At 39.0% G+C, this 24218-nt stretch overlaps 1 protein-coding gene across 1 annotated transcript in view; it reads left to right on the plus strand.

Moving 5' to 3' along the window:
* cnksr2b (connector enhancer of kinase suppressor of Ras 2b) overlaps positions 1 to 24218 on the plus strand; it is a 50195-nt gene that overhangs the window by 16573 nt on the left and 9404 nt on the right. Inside the window, exons 3-18 of the mRNA XM_053648952.1 lie at positions 3363 to 3565; positions 10240 to 10345; positions 11390 to 11431; positions 12432 to 12551; positions 13601 to 13660; positions 15743 to 15811; positions 16004 to 16150; positions 17417 to 17550; positions 18339 to 18526; positions 19951 to 20040; positions 20593 to 20798; positions 21864 to 21912; positions 22032 to 22207; positions 22449 to 22522; positions 22624 to 22695; positions 23207 to 23274. Of these exons, the coding sequence (XP_053504927.1) occupies positions 3363 to 3565; positions 10240 to 10345; positions 11390 to 11431; positions 12432 to 12551; positions 13601 to 13660; positions 15743 to 15811; positions 16004 to 16150; positions 17417 to 17550; positions 18339 to 18526; positions 19951 to 20040; positions 20593 to 20798; positions 21864 to 21912; positions 22032 to 22207; positions 22449 to 22522; positions 22624 to 22695; positions 23207 to 23274 (1804 nt within the window). The remainder of the gene's footprint in view (positions 1 to 3362; positions 3566 to 10239; positions 10346 to 11389; positions 11432 to 12431; positions 12552 to 13600; positions 13661 to 15742; positions 15812 to 16003; positions 16151 to 17416; positions 17551 to 18338; positions 18527 to 19950; positions 20041 to 20592; positions 20799 to 21863; positions 21913 to 22031; positions 22208 to 22448; positions 22523 to 22623; positions 22696 to 23206; positions 23275 to 24218) is intronic.

Consider the following 24218-nt stretch of genomic DNA (forward strand, 5'->3'; position numbering starts at 1 on the left):
CCAACTTCCTGTTTACACTTGTATGCGCATGCCCAGTGTGCGTGAATTGTCATGTGACATGCATATTCGGTCGTCTAGTGTGGATGGAGATCGTTTCTGAAACACAGCGGAAACGACAGTGTGGACAAGGATCGTTTTCATTTTAAAACAGCATTTAACAGCACTGGTGTAAACAGGGCCAGAGCCCTCCCGGTCCTGATTGGTTGGATGTTGGTGGCACACATTATGTGTTATTTTCCCATATAAAGACCCTGCAACAGAGAGTGGAGTTTTTCTTCTGAGCACCATATTTGCTAGGATATGAGAAAATAGGCAAATATTAGTAAAAGTCTTCTGATGTTTAAATCCCATCTGTTATTACCTGCTGTAGCCCCACACAGTTCCCTCATTCTCTTGTGTGGAAATTAGAACGAGAAAGAAAGACCAATTGACAATAAAAGTGCATGAGCGTGGGAGAGTAGATGGAAGGGCGACAGAACTAGGAGCGAGGGAAGAATAACAACACAAAACACTAGGAGTGCTAGAAAAAGCAATGTGCTTGTGAATGATTAGGGTTTGAAGAGAATAGAAAATAAAAACCACTTGAGAATGTGGATCTGCCAGTTTGGCCTCCCATTCATCAATCATGTGCTTAAGCCTTTTCCCTTTACTAAATCCCTTTATTCAATGCTGTTTCAAGTTGGTCCAGTGTAGCACCATGTACTATTATGATTACTCATTTTTCCCTCAGCACTGAAGGTCTCTCATATGCCTGCATATGCAGCATTGTGGGAGTGGAGTGTCGTGCACATGTACAGTACAGTGACAGCCAGGGTATGTTGGGGTGAGGGTGAGTAAGGGGATAAGCTCACAGCTATCATGGATGTAATGCATTAGCGAAATCCCTTTGTAAGCCCTACATGACAGTGATCCTGTGATCTTCCGGTGTTGCTGCTCTACCTGGAGTTATTACAGGCTTCCCCATGCATCCGTCAGCAGAAACCCGTCTGTGTGCCTGTGTGAGCCAGCATGACTGTTAATTTTGCATGAGTAACTCTTGTACTACTGTTAGTCAGACAGCGACTGTTGCTAATTGCCCATTTTATCTACACAACACTTCTGGGACATGATATGTATAACTTTTTGCACAACACACTTTTGGTAGCTTTCCTTCTGAGCACCCCAACGTCCCAACACATCAGCATCATTCTCTTCCAGTCAGCCTCTCCATTTCTTATAAGCTCTCTGTGGACTCCATGTACAGTTATACCATGACTAGAGGAATCATTTTCACAAACTTCAAATCTGAATTGTGGGGGTTCTGCAAGGATGGATGAGAGACATATACCAATCAGCCATAACATTAAAACCACCCGCCTAATATTGTGTATGCCCCCCTTGTGTCGCTAGAACAGCTCTGGCCAGTCGTGGCATGGACTCCACAAGACCTCTCAAGGTATGCTGTGGTATCTGGCACCAAGACATTAGCAGCAGATCCTTTAAGTCCTGAAAGTTGCCATGGATCTAACTTGTTTGTCCAGCATATCCCAAATATGCTAGATCGGATTGAGATCTGGGGAATTTGGAGGAAAATCCAACACCTTGAACTCTTTGTTCCTCAAACCATTCCTGAACAATTTTTTTGCAGTGTGGCAGGGTGCATTATCCTGCTGAAAGAGGCCAATGCCATTAGAGAATACCACTGAATGGGTGTACTTGGTCTGTAAGTGGTACTTGTCAAAGTAACATCCATATGAATGCCAGGACCCAAGGTTTTCCCAGCATTACATGGTAAGTGACACACAAGGCATCAACGTGCATCAATGAGCCTTGGGCGCCCATGACCCTGTCGCTGGTTCACCAGTTGTCCTTCCATGGACCACTTTTAGTAGGTACTAAAGTAGACACACACACACACACACACACACACACAGAAACACATACAGACATCTATAGCTGAGACCAATTATGAATTGATGTAGAAATGTCAATGGCAAAATTCACACACCATGCTGACAGTGCTGCCATTTCTTAGAGATTGAACCTAATATGAATACTTTGATATAATAACAGATAATGTGCTGTAAACAGATATAAATAGACCTACAGATTTTGTTAGACAGCTTGCACAAACAGGAGGTTTTTACTTTCTCAAGTCAAGACTTCATCAAGTTCATTTCCAAGATACAAATAGAAGATGCACTATTCTGTGCAAACTGGCCTGAAATCATTGCACATGTCCATCCATCCATCCATTTTCTGTACCATCCTACACAGGGTCGCAGGAGCCTGGAGCCTATCCCAGGGGACTCAGAGCACAAGGTGTGGTGCCAACCCATCGCAGGGCACAGTCACAAAAACACTCACACACTCATTCACACACTATGGACAATTTAGAGTCCATTTAGAGTGTTTGGACTGGGGGAGGAAACAGGCGTACCTGGAGGATACCCCTGAGGCACAGGGAGAACATGCAAACATTCACCATCATTATTAACACAGGGCGGACGCAGAAATCAAACCCCCAACCCCGGAGGTGCAAGGCAAACATGCTAACCACTAAGTCACCATTATTTAATCATTCTTAAATGAACGTTCTCCATCATTATTAAAAAGAAAATCTCAGAAAATCATATGGGCTTTATAATGAAAAGGGCCCTATTACTGTAACAAACCCCCAAACTAAGGCAAATTTGCTGAAATATTAGGTGGCTATTGTTGTCAACTAAAAACTAAATTAGTTTAGTTAATTTGGGAACGACATTGTTGCTTGGAAAGATAGTTTCCTAGCATACTCAGTCACATTAGATACTGTAGAAAGCTTGACAGAAAGCTCCACAGGGCATTCTTAATAATTTTTTCTACCATTCCCTTCTGTAGTTAGTTTGTCACTGCTGCCCTTGTCTGTCTATCCCCATTCATGTCACCTTCAAATTGGAAACAAGCCATGCCTTTATCTCACAAAGGATTCATGAATAAAATACATTGTTAAAAATGGGCAGTTTTCAATATACTTCGTTGTGACGTGTACAGTAATTTAGCTATTACTGTAGCTAACAGTTAATGGAAATCTGTTTTGCTTGTCCTTGACATATATTACGTAAGTTCTTCAGTAATATCATGCAGATTTGTCAGTGTGTTTTCAACATTTTCAGATTTCCATTTCTTCTTATGTTCGCATTAGCTATATAGCCACCTTGTGGCTTTAGTGCAAAGCTAACCAAGCAAACATCATACACACAACAGCTTAGCTGATTGACTAAATCTGTAGTAAGGGAAAAATTGTGTCAATTTGATTTTTTCCCCCAAACAATTCCTTTAATGCCTATTTTAAAATGTAACATCTCTCTGATTCTGTAACCGGTCTTTGTGCCTATTGTCAGAACTATGGTCTGGAGACGGAGAATCTGAAGACTCTGTCCCATAAGCTCAACGCCTCTGCTAAAAACCTGCAGAACTTCATAACAGGTCGCAGACGAGGAGGTCACTATGATGGCCGAGCCACACGCAAGCTACCGAACGACTTCCTCACCTCAGTGGTGGATCTGATCGCTGCTGCGAAAAGTCTTCTGGCTTGGCTAGACAGGTCAGCTCTGCCATAACACCACATTTTTGCACAGTTTTTCATAATTATGTCTGTACCATGTGTTATCAAAGCAATCACCACTTTGTACTTTACCTGCTGCCTCTCCAATAATGTGATTTTTAAGCAGGGTAATGGCCTCTTTTGGGAAGAGAAAATACACTCATGTTAATTTCATTATGTAAAGTGTAATATGTTGTGCAATCAGTTGAGAAACAAAGGCAAAACAAAAGACTGAATCTCTTACATGAAGGCGTTCGGATGAGTTGGCCTGGAAATGAGCATGCGTATCAGCTTAGAGCTTTGTTTGTGTTAATGTGTGTATGCTAATACCACCCTCATTCCAGCTCTCAGTGTTAGACACACCTCCTCGTTAGTCCAGTCCCTTGGCTCTTCTGCCTAAATGCACAGCCCCATAATTCCAGAGAGCAGATAATTTCTTGCATTGTGCCCCTTTATTATGGCTGGTCAGGCAGGATCTCATTCACATTTGGCTACTGTTTACTGTTGATGTGATGCCAGCAGGAGTTTGTCTCATTGTTTATCAGTTAGTATGGTTGTAATCTATGAGGGAAGATTTTTCAGTCATGAGCATTATATATACAGTGTTTCCAGTTTATAAGGTCCACTTATCACATAGGTTACTTTGTTGATTACTGACTAAAAATTGCTATGGACAATTTGCCAACCCCATTTAAACCCCTCCCTCAGAAAGGGACCACACCTTAGGACCACAGCTGAGCAGATACTTATTCGGTTGATAGACTCTTTCTCAACCTAGTAGTGACACAGATGTTCTTACATGCCCAGCCCCCCCCCCATCACTGCAACACCCAATACCATGTCAGTGTCACCGCTCTACTGAGAATGGTCCACCGTGCAAATAATATCTAGTCAGCCGTGGTCCCTTTTCATTGATAGGAGGGGTATTGTATTGTGTGGGCTGTAGAAGCAGCACACAGGTGCATAAAACATGGTCATGTACATCCATTATTCGTGGTCATTGCTCATAGTCGGGGTCATAATATAGGCACACAGGGTTATCACATTCATAATTGATAACAGCACAAACAGGCAAGAGTCATAAACCAGAACACACAGGCATACCAGAAACACAAGGACAAGGTTCGGACTTAACAATATGATAAGACTTTCCAAATATGTAGGGACACACAAAGACTGTGGTCCATTCTGAAGTGATCATGACTATACCTTACTGCCCAGGGACATAGCCATCATTTCAGATGTGGGGGGACAGAATGTAAAGGGTATTCTTTTTTTCTTACCTTTGTCTAATTGATGGGTTTTTGTCTCTTCTTGCTCTTAATTGGCTTAATATGCAATTTATGATTCTGTACTTACATGCTATATTATATCTTGCACTGTATTATTTAAATATTGCAAATTGTGTTTAGTATACATTGTATTGCATATATACAGCACACAGTATATAATGTATACTTGTATATTCACACACTACTTCATTCTATTCTATTCAACAGTCTACAGTTCAGAAAAGAAATGTCACTCAAACCACACTGTTGCAAAGAGACTGTAATTGAACTAAACTAACAAACACGTCACTGTAAGGAGACCTTATATCAGTAAAATAACATGTTGTATCAATAGTAAAAGAAACCATTATGTAACATGCAATGCTGCCTGATCCAGAGATATATAATCCATGCAAATCCGAATTCAACATTAACAATTCACCATTCACTCATCTTATTCTAATGTGAAGGACTCAGATAACACATCTGTAATAAAAATAAAGGACGTTACAAAATAGTTGAAAATAAGTGCACACTTGTGCGGGACTGCGGGTCGGCTAATATTACCATCAAATCTGCCTAATTATTCATTAGTGGAAATAGGCAGCGTTTAAAAAGAAATATGTAGCAAATTATTCATCATTGTGCAAAATGAATACCACATGCAAAAAGAACATACACTGCTCGACTTAGTAAAACAGGAGTGAATGGTTTTTTGCCACATTGAGCTCATCATGACCTCTGAGCGCTCAGCGAGTGTGTGAGCATGGGCGTGAGACCTGACGTGAGTGAACAATTGTCATGGCAACATCAGGTCACGTAAAGACACGTACACGTATAGAAATCAAAGATACACAAATTGGCTATGACCAGTGAAAAGTGTGGGGGACACATCAATTTAGTGAATTTCTTCAGTATATAGAGCCTCAGTACCTACTCTTTGTTTTGATCAAGGTTCTTATGTCTGTATGCTGGTTCAAGATTATCTTCTGAAATAGTACAATTATAGTTTTCTACTGCCTTTTCCTCACTGAAAATGGGCCCTTCTAGTGACAAAATGACACTCACTGTAATGACCGTGATTTGTATAAACACACTGAGCTCTATTTTACTGACCTGTCCTCAATTAAAATGTGCAGTGGACAAAGAAAACTGCTCACACTGCATTTTTCAGTCTTTACTTTGTCCTTCTCTCTTTTTCCTCATTAACTCACTGTTTGCCATTAAATACTTATTTATATTATATTAAATTATTTTATTTACTGCATCTTTAGTACAGTACTGTGAAAAAGTATTTGCCCCATCCCGATTTCTTCTGTTTTTGTGTATATCTCATACTACATAGTTTTAGATATTCAACAAAATACACCATAAAACAAAGGCAACCTATGTAAACACACCATACAGTTTTTATCTATCTATCTATCTATTTATTTATTTATTTATTTTATTTTTTAAAGTTATCCAACACCTATCACCCATGTGAAAAACTAATTGCCCCCTTAAACTTAAAATCTAGTTGTGCCACCTTTAGCAGTAATAACTGCAACCAAACGCTTCCGATAACTGGAGTTCAGTCTTTCACTTACGTCTAGGACTAGGATTTACTCCTATGCTATGGATCATTGTCTTGCTGCATAATCCAGTTGAGCTTATGGACTGAAGATCAGACATTCTCCTTTAGGGTTTTCTGCTAGAGAGCAGAATTCATGTTTCCCTCAATTATTGCAAGTTGCCCAGGGCTTGGATTAGCAAAGCATCCCCACACCATCACACTTCCACCACCATGCTTGACTGTAGGTACTGTGCCCTCTACTGATATTGGCACCCTTGGTAAATATGAGCAAAGTATTTGAGCAAAATTGTTTGATATCCATGAGAGCAGAGTATTTTTGTGAATTTTTTTAACAAAAGATCAAATGGTTAAACAATTTTCACAGCTTTCTTTGCTCATATTTACCAAGGTTGCCTACATTAGTGGAGGGCACTGTATGATGTTCTTGTTGTGGAATTCTGTGTTTGGTTTACACCAGATATAACGGGAGCCCTGTCTTCCAAACAGTTCTACTTTTGACTGATCAGTCCACGGAACATTCTCCCAAAAGGTTTGAGGATCATCAACGCGTGTTTTGGCAAAATTAGACGAGCCTTAATGCTCTTCTGGTTAGCAGTGGTTTTCACCTCGCCACTCTTCCATGGATGCAATTTTTGCCAAGTGTCTTTCTGATAGTGGAGTCATGAACAGTGACCTTTAATTGATTCAAGAGAGGCCAGTAGGTCCTTTCATGTTGTTCTTGCCTCTTTGGTGACTTGTGGATGAGTAGTTGCTGTGCTCTTTGAGGAAATTTGGAAGGTCGGGCACTTCTGGGAAGGGTCACTACTGTGCTGAGTTTTTCCATTTGGAGATAAAGGCTCTCACTGTGGTTCCTTTGGAGTCCCAGAGCCTTTGAAATAGCATTGTAACCCTTCCCAGACTGATGTATTTTAATCACCTTCTTCCTCATCATTCCTGAAATTTCTTTCAATTTTGGCATAGTATATTACTGGGTAAGATCTTTTAACCAACTTCATGCTGTTGAAAAAGTTCTATTTCAGTGTTGATTTGATTGAACAGGGTTTGCAGTAATCAGGCCTGGTTGCGTCTAGTCCAGCTGAACCCCATTATGATCGAAGTTTCATAGATTTGTGAAATTAGTAACTACAGGGGCAAATACAAATACAAAGGCAAATACTTTTTCACAGCACTGTATATTTGCAAATACTGTGGGCTATAATTTCAACACATTATCATGTAGTGGGAAAACAACAGAATGTATGTTTACTTGAAAAACACATATAGGGAAAGATGAAGGGCAGTTGATGAATTGTAAATAAATGTTTAATATATGTGACTATAGGCAAAACTACAATTGTTGAACTCTAACAATGAATTGAGATGAAACAGACAAGAGAGAAAATCTCATATAAATATAATATAAAAGCCGTTCTTATTTAATTTTATCTAAAACTACAATGGGGCAATACAGTAAAAGCAACTTTCCTGAAGGTTTTCTGAAAACACATTTCCTATTCAATCCATTTTTTCTGTTCACAGGCACATATCAAACGTAGGTAATCATTTGCAAACTTAATGCAGTGCTATGCAGCAAAGTATCATCTTAAGAAATGTTTGCTTAAATATTACTCTCAGCTTTTCACTGGAGGTGTGCAAGCCCACACAGCTCACTGCAGGGAGAGAAAACAAATAATGAACAGGCAAATATGGCACAGCTGTGTCACGGCCATTACACCTCTGACTTGTCCTGAAATCCTCTAGCCTAATGCAAATGTGTGCTAAACTATAAATATAAACAATAAATATTTATTGACATACACTATATGGCAAAGGTTTGTGGACACCTGATCATTACACCTATTTGTGCTTTTTAAACATCCCATTGCAAATTTAGTTTGTTATTATAACATTTAAATTATAACATTTAGGAATATGACAGCCACAAGAGTATTAGTGAGGTCAGGCACTGGTGTTGGGTGAGGAGCAGACCACTTCATCCCAAATGTGTTCAGTGGGGTTGAGGTTATTGCAAGTCATTCTAGTTTTTCCACTGCAACCTTGTCAAACCATGTCTTCATGGAGCTCACTTTGTGCACAGGAGCATTGTCATGCTGGAACACATTTGGCCCTCTTAGCTTCAGTGAAGGGAAATTATAATACTAAAGCTTACAAAGACATTCTTTATAAGTGTGTACTTCCAAATTTGTGACAACAGTTTAGGTAAGAACCACATATGGATGTGATGATCAGGTGTCCACTTATTTCTGGCCATATAGTGTGAGGATATATAGTAGGAGTTGTTTCAGCAACTGTCTGTAGACATTCTTTATACATAAGTTTTGAGAAAGTAGATTTTCTGATCTTTTCTCAGTACACTGATTTTTTTGGTTGTTCTTGTTCATAGAAATTCCACATACACTACAGAGGCTGTAACCAGAAGTTAGAAAACACTTAAGTACATGTGAAATTTCCCCCATATGCTGTTATATCAACCTTTAAATACATATTTCAGATGACTGATGACAGAGGACCCATGATCTCACTTCCTTAGCAATATGGGAATCCTAAAAATCTGAAATCCCAATATTGTATTTTATTCAGCTGCGGCTTGTCCACAGGGGAAGGTGGGGCAGAGCCTCATCCTTAAGCTATATGAATTCTCATTCACAAATCCATACATTTTAAAGTCCATTGAAATATTATTGATCTCTTTTTTAGTGAACTAATGATTTTTTTAAATTTGCTATTTGACAGATATCAGGTGATTTTCCATTGTCTTCCATTGTCGCCGTTCTAGATGTTGCACAATCATATGGTAGCATGCACACAGCCATACTTACCTCCATAGAGTTATTATTGCACCAGTTAGTCAAAAATGAGAACTTCAGCAAGGCCCATTGGGGCGGGAATCAGGGAAGGAGCAGCCGATAGCACCGTTAATAACAGCATTGCCAAGTTATCTGCCAAATTGGGCTAGTTTTAAAAATACTCAGCAGCTGCCAAGATCTGGCTTATAACAAATAATCGGAAATTAAATGTAATAAATATCCACAAACAAAGGCAAAATGTAAACAGTGTGTCTATGATGCAAAGAACCATTTCTTTTGTAAAATATATTTCAAAGAGGAATTTTTCAGCGAGGGAAAGGTATTTATGGAATAATTAATGCCAGTATCAGAAATGAGTGCGCTATAGTGACCATGTTTCCAATGCAAAGGCTGAGAAAAAGAAGAACATGAGCCTTTTGCAATGCCAGAATTCTTTGCCTTTGTTGCAGGTCCTTTTTGTCGTTTTTGAGATATAGTTGGGCTGGAAATTTTGCTAAAATCTGGTAACCCTGGTTAATGATATTACATCTTCTGTATGCACCATATACACTGTGACAATGGTGAGGGGAAACCAGTTGTACTGAACACAGTTGAACCAATGGATAAACCTTCCTCAAAATGAGCTACTAGACTGTATGCTGGATGACTATGATGTCTCAGCTGCCTCTTATGGGTTTACTCAAATAAATTCACAAGAAGTGTGATAGCCTTTCAACTTAATTTGTTTGAGGCTATGTCATTATTAATGTTGTCTTTTCCCACCAAAACCTATGGTCACAAGCCGCTTCTGATTCTTTGTCAATATAAAACCTTTTATACAGTATAATTATGGAAATTTGTAAACCTTTTTTTTGTTTTATGTTTGTGCAAATGTTAGCGAAACAATGCATTTAAGGGTTAAAATCACAGTTAACCTGCAAGCATACATGCACCATGACAGGAATCTTTGTGTAAATGTCCTTTTATTGTGTAATTTCCTTTTAATGAGGCTGTGGGTAAGAGTGATCTGCTTAATTCCAGGTGTCACGTCTTCCTCAGGTCTCCTTTTGCTGCAGTGGCTGATTATTCCCTGACCAGGAACAACGTGATCCAGCTTTGTCTAGAACTAACCACAATAGTGCAACAGGTATGCAACACCAGAGCTACAGCCTTCTCAGCTTTCTCAATCTGCTATTTTTACTGACTTGGCAAAGTATTTTAAGACCTCAAAATTTTTAAGGGCACAGGTTTGAGAGTGGGGTGATTATTTCGGGCCAGAGGATTCTGTAGAAGGAGGACAGAGATGTTATTTCTAACTTACAGCTTTGTGCTTTGGACTGAAATAGTGTATCTGCAGTGTGGGGCATGATGACAGCCCAGTTCCTGTGGGAGGAAAGAGAAACTGATGTCCCAGAACTTTGCGTTTTAGAATTAGGCCATAATGGTGTGTGTGCGCGTGTGAGGGAGATGTCTGTCTGCTGTTTTTCAAGCTGACTGACATACATGTTGTGTAAATATGTGTTATATAATAGTCCTAATTACTGCAAGGCTGTGGCCAAGCAACACTCCAAATATGTCACTTGTTAGTCATAAAAATGTTCTAAAGCTGGACAGCGGAGTTCCTCTTAGAAAGCAGTCGCCACCACCCACATGCATGTGAGCGGCCGTACAGAGCCGACAGCTCAGAGTGGTGCAAGGAAGAGAGAAGATGAGGTGAGAAGAGGAGGAAATGAGCAAAGGAGACATAGAGGAATAAGAGCAGGCATAGTGTGGGAGGGCTGACTCACTCAAACCGCACTCATCTGTCTGAGTGGGAGAGGGAACTCAAGCATCGCCAACACCTCAGAGGTGATTTGGCTACAGGACCAACCCCAGCATACATACTGGCCTCCCTCACTTACTTTCACTACTAAATAATTAGAATTTCCTGTTTGCTACAGGAACATAGGCAGTTCTACCTTTGGTTACAGATGCAATAGAGCTTCCCGAGAAAATGTATGGTTTTGCACATCAACACACATATGATATAGACTTCCATTACTAGCTGTATTAACCAATGCAATATTAGAGAACATCAGACCTTGTCCCAAACATGTCTTGACTGATTGACTACATTTGCATTATGCAGAAATTTAGATTTTGTTTTTGGTTGATATCATGTGCATTTTTAATCTTTCGTTCTTTTTTTCAGGACAACACAGTATATGAAACGGAGAATAAAATACTGCATGTGGTAAGAGAAGAAGTGTATGTATGTCTTGTATGTGTGTGTGTGTGTGTGTGTGTGTGCGAGTGTGTGTGCGCATGTGATTTAAGAGCTCTGCAGCTCATCTGTGCCACATTGCAGTGCCGGTCAGGACACCACTGCCCTCCTGCTATAAATACCATGACAGAACCACATGCCTTCTGAGAGAGACAGAAAGAAATCTTTAGCTGCTGCACCAAGAATTTTCTTATTTTAGTAGTGTGTATATAGCCATGAAGCGAAGAAGGTCAAAATGAAAGCGAACAGGGGGAGATGGAATAGGTCTGATGGAACAAGGACAAGTCTGTGGTAGCCTAAAAAGAGATGTCATGATGTAATGCAAACAGTCTGTCTCGTGACGATGCTGCGATCACACAGAAGCTCAGATGGCGTTGAGGGGCGTCACAGTGACCATGCAGTCAAAAGCTCAGCATATTGCAGCACAGCAGGGACGCTTGATCATGGCAGAGGGAGAGAAAGAGCTAAACTGCTTGCTTCATCAGCTGAACCCTGTGTATTACATGTAAATTTTCTGATGTAGCCTATATATTGTTATGTCCATATAATAATAATTAAAATTTCACATACTTAAAAATTCACAGATTATGATTCTGATATTTCATTTGTGTTAGTTCAGTTGAATTTTCTATATATTTATTACTTCTGGTTGAATTACCTTTCTTTGTATTTGTACATTTGTTCAGTATGCAATGGTTGACTTTAATTTTTGGGGGGGGGGGGGGGGGGGGGGTTGGATGAAAACTCAGGAAAATTTATTTATTTATTTAGGGTTTTTAAAAAAATATATGTTTAAGTTTATGTTTTATACTATATAATAAACTAGTAATTTGGGCTTGATTTTTGTCCCCGAATGAACTATAAGCTATTAGACTCTAAGAAGCTTTGTAGAGTATCATGAAGTCTCTTTCATTAATGCCCTTTCCTCATCTTCAATCCCTCTTTCCGTCTCTTTTCTCGTTCTCTTCAGTGTAAGATGCTGTCTGATGTATGTGACCATATTATCACGCTCTCCTCAGACCCAATGGTGTCCCAGGCTGCTCACCTGGAGGTGGTGCAACTGGAGAACATCAAATCGACAGAGGGGCTGGTGGGTGTCAGGACATTCTCTACTCTGTACTCTGTAACCTGCAATACACGTTATGAATTTCGCAGTGGTAAAGGATCTATATAAAATCAGCCTGGGTGTCTCTGATACACACGTACAGCTGTTTTTTTTAAAAAAAAAACTAATGTAGATTATGTTGCTGTGCATTTGTCCTTATTCATGCTTTACAGTACCTGTCAGTCACAGTTAAGGAGGCATGATCTCTGTGCGTGTCAGTAACAGGGAGAAGCATGACATTTATACCTGTCAGTCCAAGTGAATAAGGCATGGCCTCAATTCTTATCAGTCCCAGTGAAGGAGGCATGGCCTATGTGTCTTTCAGTCTTGCTGAAGGAAGGATGACCGATGTGTCTTTCAATCTTAAGGAAGGAATTGTAGCCTATCTGCATGTTATTCCCAGTGAAAGAGGTGTGGCCTTAGTGTCTATCATGCCCTCTGTATCTGTTACTTCCAGTAAAAGAGGCATGAGCTCTGTCAGTCCCAAGGAAGGAGGCATGCCCTTTGTGGCAACCCAATTGTTGCGTTCTCAGAATATTGCAGGATCTAGCACAATCCTGAACTGAATGAAGCTTTTCCTGATATACTGTACATTATAACAAGAAAGAATTTTTATATAATTTCACTATATTGTATTGCATCAAAATAGCTCTAAATTGTATTGTATTGAAATGTTGATACAGAGATGCACACTCCTGTTCAGAGGACCTGGAAGTATGTTGCATGTACTGTAGTAGCTTAGGGTAGATTAGAGCAGTAATGCTCTCACCCACACATGCACATATATACCAACATATACACAAACGCAGAGACACACTCTGCAGCAGTTTCTTCCATGCTGAATGGAGGCAGAGCGAAGGCAGATAAAAATAAACCTTCTCTCACACACACCATGTTTCTTTCTTCTCCCTCTCCCCATGCTGAAGCTTCTGTGTCAAAGTCTATTAAAGTGTGCATGTGTAGATGTGTCTATACTCTGTGTATGACATGTATTTTCAAGCATCAGCTCTGAAGCGTTTGTGCCCTTCCCCTAGGGCATGTACATCAAGTCGACGTATGATGGCCTGCATGTCATCACAGGGACCACAGAGGGGGTGAGAGGCCATTTTTAATACTTCAGTAATTACAAACCTGCCATACAGGTTATGCCTTTCATTAATCCTATATTAATTAAATTGCGCTCATGTTGTGACTAATCTGTGCTGTGCTTTAGAAAGTGCTTTACAAAGAACAGTTTGTCATTTGTGAGCTATTTTCTGACCACACGGTGAAATCTTAGGTGCAGTGAAAACAATGACACACCTTCCCCTTTCCCATACAACCGCACCCTCTGTTCAAACTACACTCACCGTCCACTTTATTAGGAACACCTCTAGATCTGCTTATTTATGCAGTTATCCAATCAGCCAATCATGTTGCAGCAGCACAATGCAAAATAATCATGCAGATACAAGTCAAGAGCTTCAGTTAATGTTCACATCAAACATCAGAATGAGGGGAATGTCGTGATCTCTGTGACGTGATGGACGCATGGATATTGGAACCAGATGGGCTGGTTTGAGAATTTCAGAATCTGCTGATGTCCTGGGATTTTCATACACAACAGTCTCTACAAAATGTTTACACAAAATGGTGCGAAAATTAAAAAACATTGCAATAAATTATTTGGCCTGTGAATGGGTGTGTTACAGATATACAAAGAATTGTGTGAATGACATCACATGTAAAGTAGGGGAAGGAAACAACTATTTTGTTATGCTGAGATCATGAGAACATTAAGTCGAGATGACAAGAAAACTATTTTGTTAAGTCGAGATCATGAGAAAACAACTTTTGTTATGTCAACATCATGAGAAAACTGCATATTCATAAATGCAGACACAAGATACTTTATTTTGCACATTTGTTTATGAAACATGCAACTCTATGGACACACAAACATTTAGTAATCAATCGCATTAATGGATAATATCACCACACAGCCACAATTACAGTTTTGTTTAGGTAGATGTAATTCTTCTTTGTTATAAATAGAAAATCTTTAATTAAAGTGTACTTTGGCATGGGGCTGCATTTAGAGATCTTTTGCCTCCCCTGGCATATTAGTGAGCTTCAAATAAATTGTAGGCAGAACAAATTAAGTGAAAGCTGGGTGCAATTTTGGTAATTGAAGAACTCACATCAAGACAATGAAAACACTACACTGTGCACACCCATTATGATTTCATCTAGATTATTTATAATTATATTATTATAAGTAAATTGGGCATGTAATATACTCATTTTGTGGCCTCACTGGGGCTCTGTTGCCAGCTATATGGAATTGTGGACACACAAGATTTTTTTTATGAAATTATTGAGTATGCAGAGCAATGAATAACATCCCTTTACATAATATCACTTTATATCCCTTCACTATTTCTCTTTCTTTCCCTCCTACTTATTCTCTTTTTTCCAGTTTCATTTTTATTGAACATTTCTGCTGAACATTTCTGCTGAACTAAACATTTCTGCTGAACATTTCTGCTGGACATTTCTGCTGAACTAAACATTTCTACTGAACATTTCTGCTGGACATTTCTGCTGAACATTTCTGCTGAACATTTCTGTTGAACATTTCTGCTGAACTAAACATTTCTACTGAACATTTCTGCTGGACATTTCTGCTGAACATTTCTGCTGGACATTTCTGCTGAACTAAACATTTCTACTGAACATTTCTGCTGGACATTTCTGCTGAACATTTCTGCTGAACATTTCTGTTGAACATTTCTGCTGAACTAAACATTTCTACTGAACATTTCTGCTGGACATTTCTGCTGAACTAAACATTTCTACTGAACATTTCTGCTGGACATTTCTGCTAAACTAAACATTTCTACTGAACATTTCTGCTGGACATTTCTGCTGAACATTTCTGCTGAACTAAACATTTCTGCTGAACTAAACATTTCTGCTGAACATTTCTGCTGAACACGTCTACCAAACATATCTGCTGAACATCACCTTTTTTCTTCTCTCCTCCCCTCCCTTTCCCAAATATTCCATTGAGAAGAAAAAAAAACAAATTGAGCAACACACATCAGTAAACATTCACAGGTTTTTTTTTCTTTTTATACTAACAAAGGAAAACAAAACTTATTCTGCTACTTATTCTGTCTCTCTATCTGTCTCAGTCTCCGGCAGACCGCTGTAAGAAAATCCATGCTGGCGATGAAGTCATTCAAGTCAATCATCAGACAGTGGTGCGTGTTCTGTCCATTATTTGCATTTTAAGTTCAGCATCCACTGTGTTCACTCTGTGGGTTTCCAGGGCAATACACAACACACTTACAAACATATAGAAAATATGTTCACTGATATACCTCAATGACTTTGCAACTTGAATGTCAAGGGCATTCAGGTTTAAAACATTGCACATTTTTGTGGTTGTATAGGTGGGCTGGCAGTTAAAGAACTTGGTGAACTCTTTACGTAGCGACCCCGCTGGAGTGTCCTTAACACTGAAGAAACGTCCTCAGAGCACTCTCACTTCCACTCCAGCCTTACTGAAGAACATGAGATGGAAGCCCCTGGCCCTGCAGGTACTTTTGGGTTCTATGTCTGTGGATGGAAGTGTTGTTTAAGTGGCATGTACAAATTGATGATCCACAGTGGTCCCTGAGGGTTCTAACCAATTGGAGCGCATGGCAAATTTTCCTCCTCCTCCTGCCTGTACTTTCTTTACTCTGCTCTCTCTTTTTTGTTACTTCTGCATGTCTTGTCTGTATTATGGTTAAAATAAAAATTCATTTGTGGCCTTTGTCATTCGAGCAAGGAATAAAATCACCCAGTCAGTCATGTACAAAAAAAAACATTTATGCGGTGGACATACATCAAATAATTCAAGTAATTTATGAACTCTTCTCACTACTTGTGTGTGCAATATTGATCACAATTTTCTTTTCTTTTCAATGGTAATCGCACAAAATTGACTATACACAGCTGTTGGAAATCAGATAAAATGTCACTGTCATTAGAGTGAATGTCAGAATGATAACATAATGAACTGTAATTTTCTGTAATGAACAGTTGAGATGAGAAGCCATGAGAATAAATAACAAATAACAGAGAAAGTCAGAGACACTGCGGCTTGTTGAAGAGAATAAAATGTATTGTATATGTACTGTAAATATATATATTAGTCGCATGCATATAATGTACTGTACTGTACAAAATCTAAGAGGGGACTAAGCAGGAGGAAAGATTTAAAGAAAGGGATGAGTAATAAATAAAGCACATTTTACACTGAAACATGGAAGCATTAAGTAAATTAAAGTGCACCTATTATGGTTTTTCAAATATTACCTTTCATGTAGTGTGTTATAGCTGTTTATGAATGTAAAAAAGTCTGCAAAGTTTCAAAAATCAAAGCGCACGATAAATGGAGTTATTTATTCCCAAAAAAAGGAGCACATTCTGAACAGCTGAAACGAGTCATTAGTAATTCCAGACCTACTTACTGTACTAACCTACGTAGGTTTATAACAAAAAGCCCCTCCTCTGCTCTTTATTGGCTGCTCACTGACAGCAGTAGACCAATCACGACAGACTGGGACACCTGACCAATCAGAGCAGAGTATGCTCTCTGAAAGGAGGAGTTTAGAATGAATCTTTTAGACGTTTCATTTAACGAGTCATTTTTGACACTGGGGGGAAAAAGCTGATGCTGCAATTTAAATTATGAGCACATTAAAGTGTTTTTTGATCTTGGATGCATGTAAATCTATTATTTGAGACCTCTAAAACAAAATTAGGCATGTTTCAAAACCATGATACGTGCACTTTAAAAGTTAACATCCTTCTTTCAGCCCATCTTCCCCTCGAGCCCCAGCAGCAGTACGGCCACACCCACCAGCACCCTCAGCACACCATCCAAACGAGACAGCTGTGCTCTACAGGACCTCTACTTCCCCCCACCACCGGACGAGCCATACACACCCAGGTACTCACACACACACACATTCACAGGCTGTATTAACCATAATAATAGGTGAAGATAGTAATGGTGGTCGGGGATCCATCCATATGAAAACCCTGTTCAACACCATCTTCCATCCATCCATCCATTTTCCATAACGCTTATCCTACACAGGGTTGTGGGGAGTCTGGAGCCTATCCCAGGGAACTCAGGGCACAAGGCAGGGGACACCCTAGACGGGGTGCCAACCCATCGCAGGGCACCATCTCACACCCATTCACACACTACGGAAAATCTGGAAATGCCAATTAGTCTACAGCGCATGCCTTTGGACTGGGGGAGGAAAGCGGAGTACCCAGAGGAAACCCCCGCAACACGGGGAGAACATGCAAACTCCGCACACACAGGACAGAGGCAGGATTCAAACCCCCAACCCTGGAGGTGCGAGGCAAACATGCTAACCACCTACTAAAGTCAAACTGTCTCATGATATTTTGTCTGTATTAGCAGGACATTTTCTACATTAATATTACCTGTATACTGTTTCATTTTTGCCCATCTTAAACTCTAGTTCCTTATTTTGCCACTACATTTTAAGTGTCATATCTAGAATTTACCATTAGTTTACATCAATACAATTCCTATGCACCAAGTGCTTGCAAGATCTTTATTGTATATCCACACCTCTAGACAAACCATAAACACAGTGCAGCATATGTGTGCATATTCACTCATTATACACTCATTATACATATGTCTGAAATCTACCCCCCAGGAAAGAGTAACACTAAACACTTTATTTTTTCTTGCAGAGAGGGCACAGCCAGTGACACTTCCCAACATGATGTGACTAAGCGCTCTGAGTCGCCGAACTCTTTTCTAGACCAGGAGTGCCGGCGGCAGTTTCCCATGATGGATGAGGATGCGGTTCTCTACTGCTATGAGTATGATCCAAACCGGGGACCTCCTCCTGTGCGCAGGGACGGCACTATGACATATGGTACATGCTTTGATCTTCTATTGCCTCAATCCAGATTGATATGGTTTGACATTGACACCAAGGTTTCCTTAACCAAAGCTCTGAGGGTGCTTTTACACGTGCAGCATTTAGTTCATTTGATTTGAACACTGGTGCGTTTTCCAACTCGGCGTGCTTGATTTTGGCGGGTGAGGATACTGCAATCACATCAGTGCATGGACTGAAATAGATAGTCTGAGAAAGTCTGAGTGAGGTATTCTCTGTAAAGCTCCAAGTAAACTCTAGCATTTCGATTTCAGAGAAAAAGTGATTTGATCATGAATCAACTACACTGCAGGACGTGAACCAAACACTGCGTGTATTTTAAGTTGTAATATTTTTTTGTAGATGCGAGCTGCTAAACTGAGCCAAAGGACAGTGTTATAGCGTTGCAGAAATGTGATGCATTCTGAATATATGGACTGACACGAAAAGAGAAAATAAACGCTGGATGCAATGCAAAAAATGTTTTCAGCAAGTTATTTATAAAGTTATTTAATCATCCCTCTTCTCCGTGCTTGGGCGATTTTGTGATTTCCACATGCACTTGGAAAAAGTTTTCATATTTTTCTATCACCATGTTTCTGACCAGTGAATTAAAGAGTTTGTTTTCAAATCAACACACCCCTCAGACACACCCCTACCGTTTTATTTGCTTTTTTATTTGTTTCATTTCGGGCAGTTTTGTAACCAAACCATATGACAAATAAAATGAAAGTATAAATTTTGCTCCGATTCAGACCTAGCAAAAGAGTAGAAAGAGCAAAAGAGTAATAGGTGTGAACGTGCCCTGAGACCAGGCTAGGGCAGTTCTTACTCAGTCCATCAAATTCCAAGTGATTAATTGGGTTTATTTGCTTGGACTGTAGTCACATGTGCTCAGCACACTGCGCATCACTAAAATGGTAAATGGGGTAACAAAAACAAACACACAAACAAATAAATAACTATCTTAATTGGTAGCGAGTGTTCAAAGTGATGCCTATGCTAGCATTTAACAGTGGGCTTTGTGTTCCAATGCTTTTGGGAAACTCAGCCCAGTTTTTCATGCTGTTTTTTTTGCCCATGCTGTTGTTCTGTTGCAAAATTCTGACTTCAAGGACACAGCATACTGAATGACCAAAAAGGGAAAAATAAGCACTTTATAGTTGCATGTCTGGAATTTGGATTGAATTGAATGTGAAACCACATTTGGCTTTGAGTTAGATTGGAAAACTGGATTATATCTGGGTTGTTGTTTTTTTTGTCATGACCCTGAATGAATCTTTTTGGGCCACAGTTCTCCAGAAAATATCCAGTCTTGATCCTTTGTCAGGCAAATGGTTGCTGTTCTGTGCTGTGTGAGGTGCAGTGTGGTGTTTAGCATGGTGTGATTCTGACACACTTCGTCGGTATGTGTGAGCCAGGCAGGCTGAGGCCCATCTCTATGCCGGTGGAGTATAACTGGGTGGGCGACTATGAAGACCCAGCCAAGATGAAGAAAGAGCTCAGGAGAGGTGGGTGAGGGAGGAGGGAGAGACAGAAGCAGTAAGAGGGCAGCGTTTTTTTTTTTTTATCCTAACAAAATAAGGATTCGGATTTCCATCCAGTTTCCTCTGACCCTCTTACTTCTTCTCATCATGCTTTGTAATTTGTGGTTTTTGCTCTGTGTCGATCCTCCCTCCCTGCCCTCTCCCGTTTTCCTCAATGTGCCTCACTGTTTCTCTGCATGTGTGTAATTCTCTTTGTCTGAAGAATTCTGAATTTTGTGCTACCCCCATTGCCATGGAAACTCCTGGCAAGATGCTGGTATTTGATTGGCAGAGAAAGGTTCAATGAGTAAGTGCAGAGAGAATTCAGTCTATTTAGTCACAGTTGCAGAATGTATGCATCTTTATTCATAAGCCAGGAGTATGTCATCATTTTTGGTCACCAGTACACAATGATTACTTGAACCAATCATCAGCGACTGATGAGGCATGCAGATTAATTGGAGTGACCATGGCAGTGGTGTTTCTGCAGACTGCACTAATTCATGATAATTAATTGTCACCTCACTGTACACACAGAGAACTCCATGCTTCGTTATGTTGGAGAGGATAAGGCGGGTGCTGAGGAGTATGCGATCGGACGCAGCAGCAGCAGGCGGAGCAGGAGGAAGAATGAGAAAGGGAGTAGCCCCGCCCATTACGCCTTGGTTCCAGCCATTCAGATGGAAATGTTGAGACAGGACTCAGTAACCACACCCACCTCAGACACCTCCTCCATCTACCACGTGAGTGGCACATGGAGCTGCAACTGCAGAAAATGAAACGTACACAGTTTCCGCCTCATATCAAATGTGGTCGATCATGTTTGGAGTTCATCATTCGATTCTTTAATTTTATACTCCAAAAATTAGACTAATCTGTCTAACAAGTAATGAAATCTGTCTCACCTACTGTTTTCCATAAATGTGAATCTGCCTCAAACCAGATTGTGTTCTTCTGTGATGTAACACAGGCTTGGCAATGTAGATGTGGACACAGTAAAACTTTCTGTAATCCAGTCCCTCGAGGATTTCACAAGTTTGCAGTCACAGAAATAGACACAAAATCAATCAAACTCCGCAACATTATTCAAAATTACCGCAGATTTTACCCCAGATTTGGGGTGTCTGGGGTATCAAGACATGCCATGTGACATCATCACAACGTACATGAGTACAGCAAAAAGGTCTCATTTACCAACAAACATCACTGTGAAAGACCGTGCAAAGCAATTTCTTGCAACTACAATTTTGTAAAGTAGTTTTCCACAAAAAAAATCACAAAAAAATGTACAAATTGCATCGGAAATTTTGGAAAAAAAAAAAAAAAACACAGCAAAATTGAGCATTTTTGGCTGCAACAATCACAAAAACATCCACAAAAATCCTATAAGGACTAGTAATCTAGAAAAATGAATAAAACTTAGAATATAGCTGTAATGTTATGGACCGGCCATCTCGGGCAACCATAATCTTTATTATTATTATTATTATTATTATTATTATTATGATTATTAGCGCAATTTAGTATCATTCTGCCTTCTTGGCCCTGCCTCCCAAAGCTTAAAAGTATAAATATACCAAAACAGATACACATACACATAATAAATACACACTATTTGTGCTATTTTTTATAACTGTTAATTTAAGTATATCAATACATAGCATCACAAATGTTTAAAGTGATTCTTTGAAAATTTGTGCATATATTTATGAAAAGATTTTGGATGAATTTGTCACAATTTGATTTTTCACAAATTCTTGCTTTAAGCATACACTCATTTGGGTAACAGCTGCATTATTTTTATGCAGACGTTTGATCAGTCTTCAGTGCTGTCAAAGTCAAAGAAGAAGTTGAGAGGTGAGAAACAAGATGTTCCCCTCTTTTCGCAGTTTAAAAAGTATGAGCTTATGGTAATTGCTCATCCCATTATTTTACCTCTTTAATCTGTTTCTTTTTTCTCTTCTGTCTTTTTGTAGCTGGCTCACTATCTTCCATCAGCAAGCGCAGGATTTCCTGTAAAGATCTGGGACAGGGAGATTGTGCAGGCTGGCTCTGGAAGAAGAAGGATGCCAAGAGCTACTTTTCTCAAAAGTGGAAGAAGTACTGGGTGGTGCTGAAAGACACCTGCCTGTACTGGTACATCAACGAGGAGGTAAGGTTTTGAGTAGAAAATAAATGTCTTTGATGTTACTTGAGTGGTACAGATGGACAAGCCTACATATAAAGTAATATGTGGATATCCACAAAAATCCTCAAATGAGCTCATTTTAACAGAATTAGTAAAAATACACACGTACATATTTATCATTAATAATAATAATAATAATAATAATAATAATAATAACCTCCTGTGAATATGTACTGAAGTATTCACTGTGTTTGTGTTTTTGCAGGACGAGAAGGCCGAAGGCTTTGTCAGTCTCCCTGAGTTCAAAATTGACCAAGCAAATGAATGCCGCAAGAAATTGTATGTATTTTTTTCCACTTTATCTTTGGACTCATAAATATAATTATGCTAATGGTGGCATCTCCAGGAGTGCTGATTTTTGTTCCTCTTTTGTACTAAAGCGCTTTTAAGGCATGTCATCCTAAGATCAAGAGTTTCTACTTTGCAGCAGATAATGTGGATGATATGAACAGGTAAGAGATCATTGGAACCATCATGCTTTTCTTAAACAGGCTAAAGTGATTTTATTTTTCTTTTCTTTTGCTTTTCTTTTTTGAATCAATAGAAATAGAAATGACTTGATTTGATTGGAACTAATCTTATTCTATAAGGCCAAAAATCACTGTATCATTCACATTAAGCATTTTCCGCACACCACATATTTATATTTTACAGATAACACTATTGATTTTTATGTTTTTTCTTAGTGTCTTCTATCTACAAACTATTTTACCCTTATTCCTTATGCCTGCTTTATTTAATTGCTACCCTGTATTATGTTGTTTTTGAGGAAATAATGGTTGTGTGTGTGTGTGTGTGTGTGTGTGTGTGTGTGTGTGTGTGTGCATGTGTGCCTATGTATGTATGTGTGTGTAGTATCAATTCACTCAATATAATTGCACATCAGTGGTTCCATGATGTGACATTTTGGTAGCATTTAGCAGCTTTGCAGGTGACTGCTGTTTTTTTTCTGTCGATAAACAGATGGCTGAGTCGATTAAACATGGCAGCAGCAGCTCATTCGGAGCAGGAGAGGATTCGGCAGGATCATGGTGAGAGGTTGCCGTTACACTTCATTGATCATGTCAGTTACTCTGATCTATATGGTATTGACTAAACAGTATATAAATAGATGTAAACTTCTTATGATGTCTTATCTATTAAGGAGTATACTGAGTGTTTGGAACATTCTCAATTTTCTATTAGAAAAGATATGTCACTTATGCACCAGGTTACAATGAACTGAAAACTAACTGATAACTAACTCCGAAATATCATTATAAAATAAGCTATGAAATATGATTAGTTAGTTATTTTCTATTAGATTCAGAATGGTTTTCTATTAGTTTCGGTATTAGTTACAGAATAATATGTATTCATTGCTGAATAATATGCTTAAAAATGAATAACTGAATAATATCTGAGATTTGTTTGTTCAGGCTACCTATAGTGGTATAAATGTCTAAAAATAGTCATCTACAGTCTGACTATTATAAGCAAAATAGCTTTTGAATAAATAAAATAGGGACAATATCAAACAGAAGCTGCATGTCATCTTTCAAATTTATAAATTGTCTATCCACATATGAAATTTGAGCTTCCTCTGTCTTTTTGTTGTGGAGCGCTCAATAACTGAATAGACATGTCTTGTATATAGCCTGCTGGAGCTCCTGAAGTAACATGACCAAGTATTTGGGACATCACAAAACAGATACTTTTACCATCGAAAAATGCCGTTCCAACAAAGCAATAATAAAATATAACAATAAAGCATCAATAAAATATAGATGGTAGAAACAATGGTTATATTGTAGTTCATTTCATGTATTTAGTAACATTAAACATTTGTAAGCCATGATCTATTTTGGTACATGCCTGTCCTTTTATTTAAGTAAGTAGTCACTGGTGTGCAGTACTTAAATTCTGGGACAGAAAGACTTGAATTAAATTAGTAAAAAAAAAAACAAAACAAAACAGGAAATTACCTTATTTTGCC

This window comes from Ictalurus furcatus, chromosome 18 (genome assembly GCF_023375685.1).
Source record: "Ictalurus furcatus strain D&B chromosome 18, Billie_1.0, whole genome shotgun sequence".
Classification (NCBI taxonomy): Eukaryota; Metazoa; Chordata; class Actinopteri; order Siluriformes; family Ictaluridae; genus Ictalurus; species Ictalurus furcatus.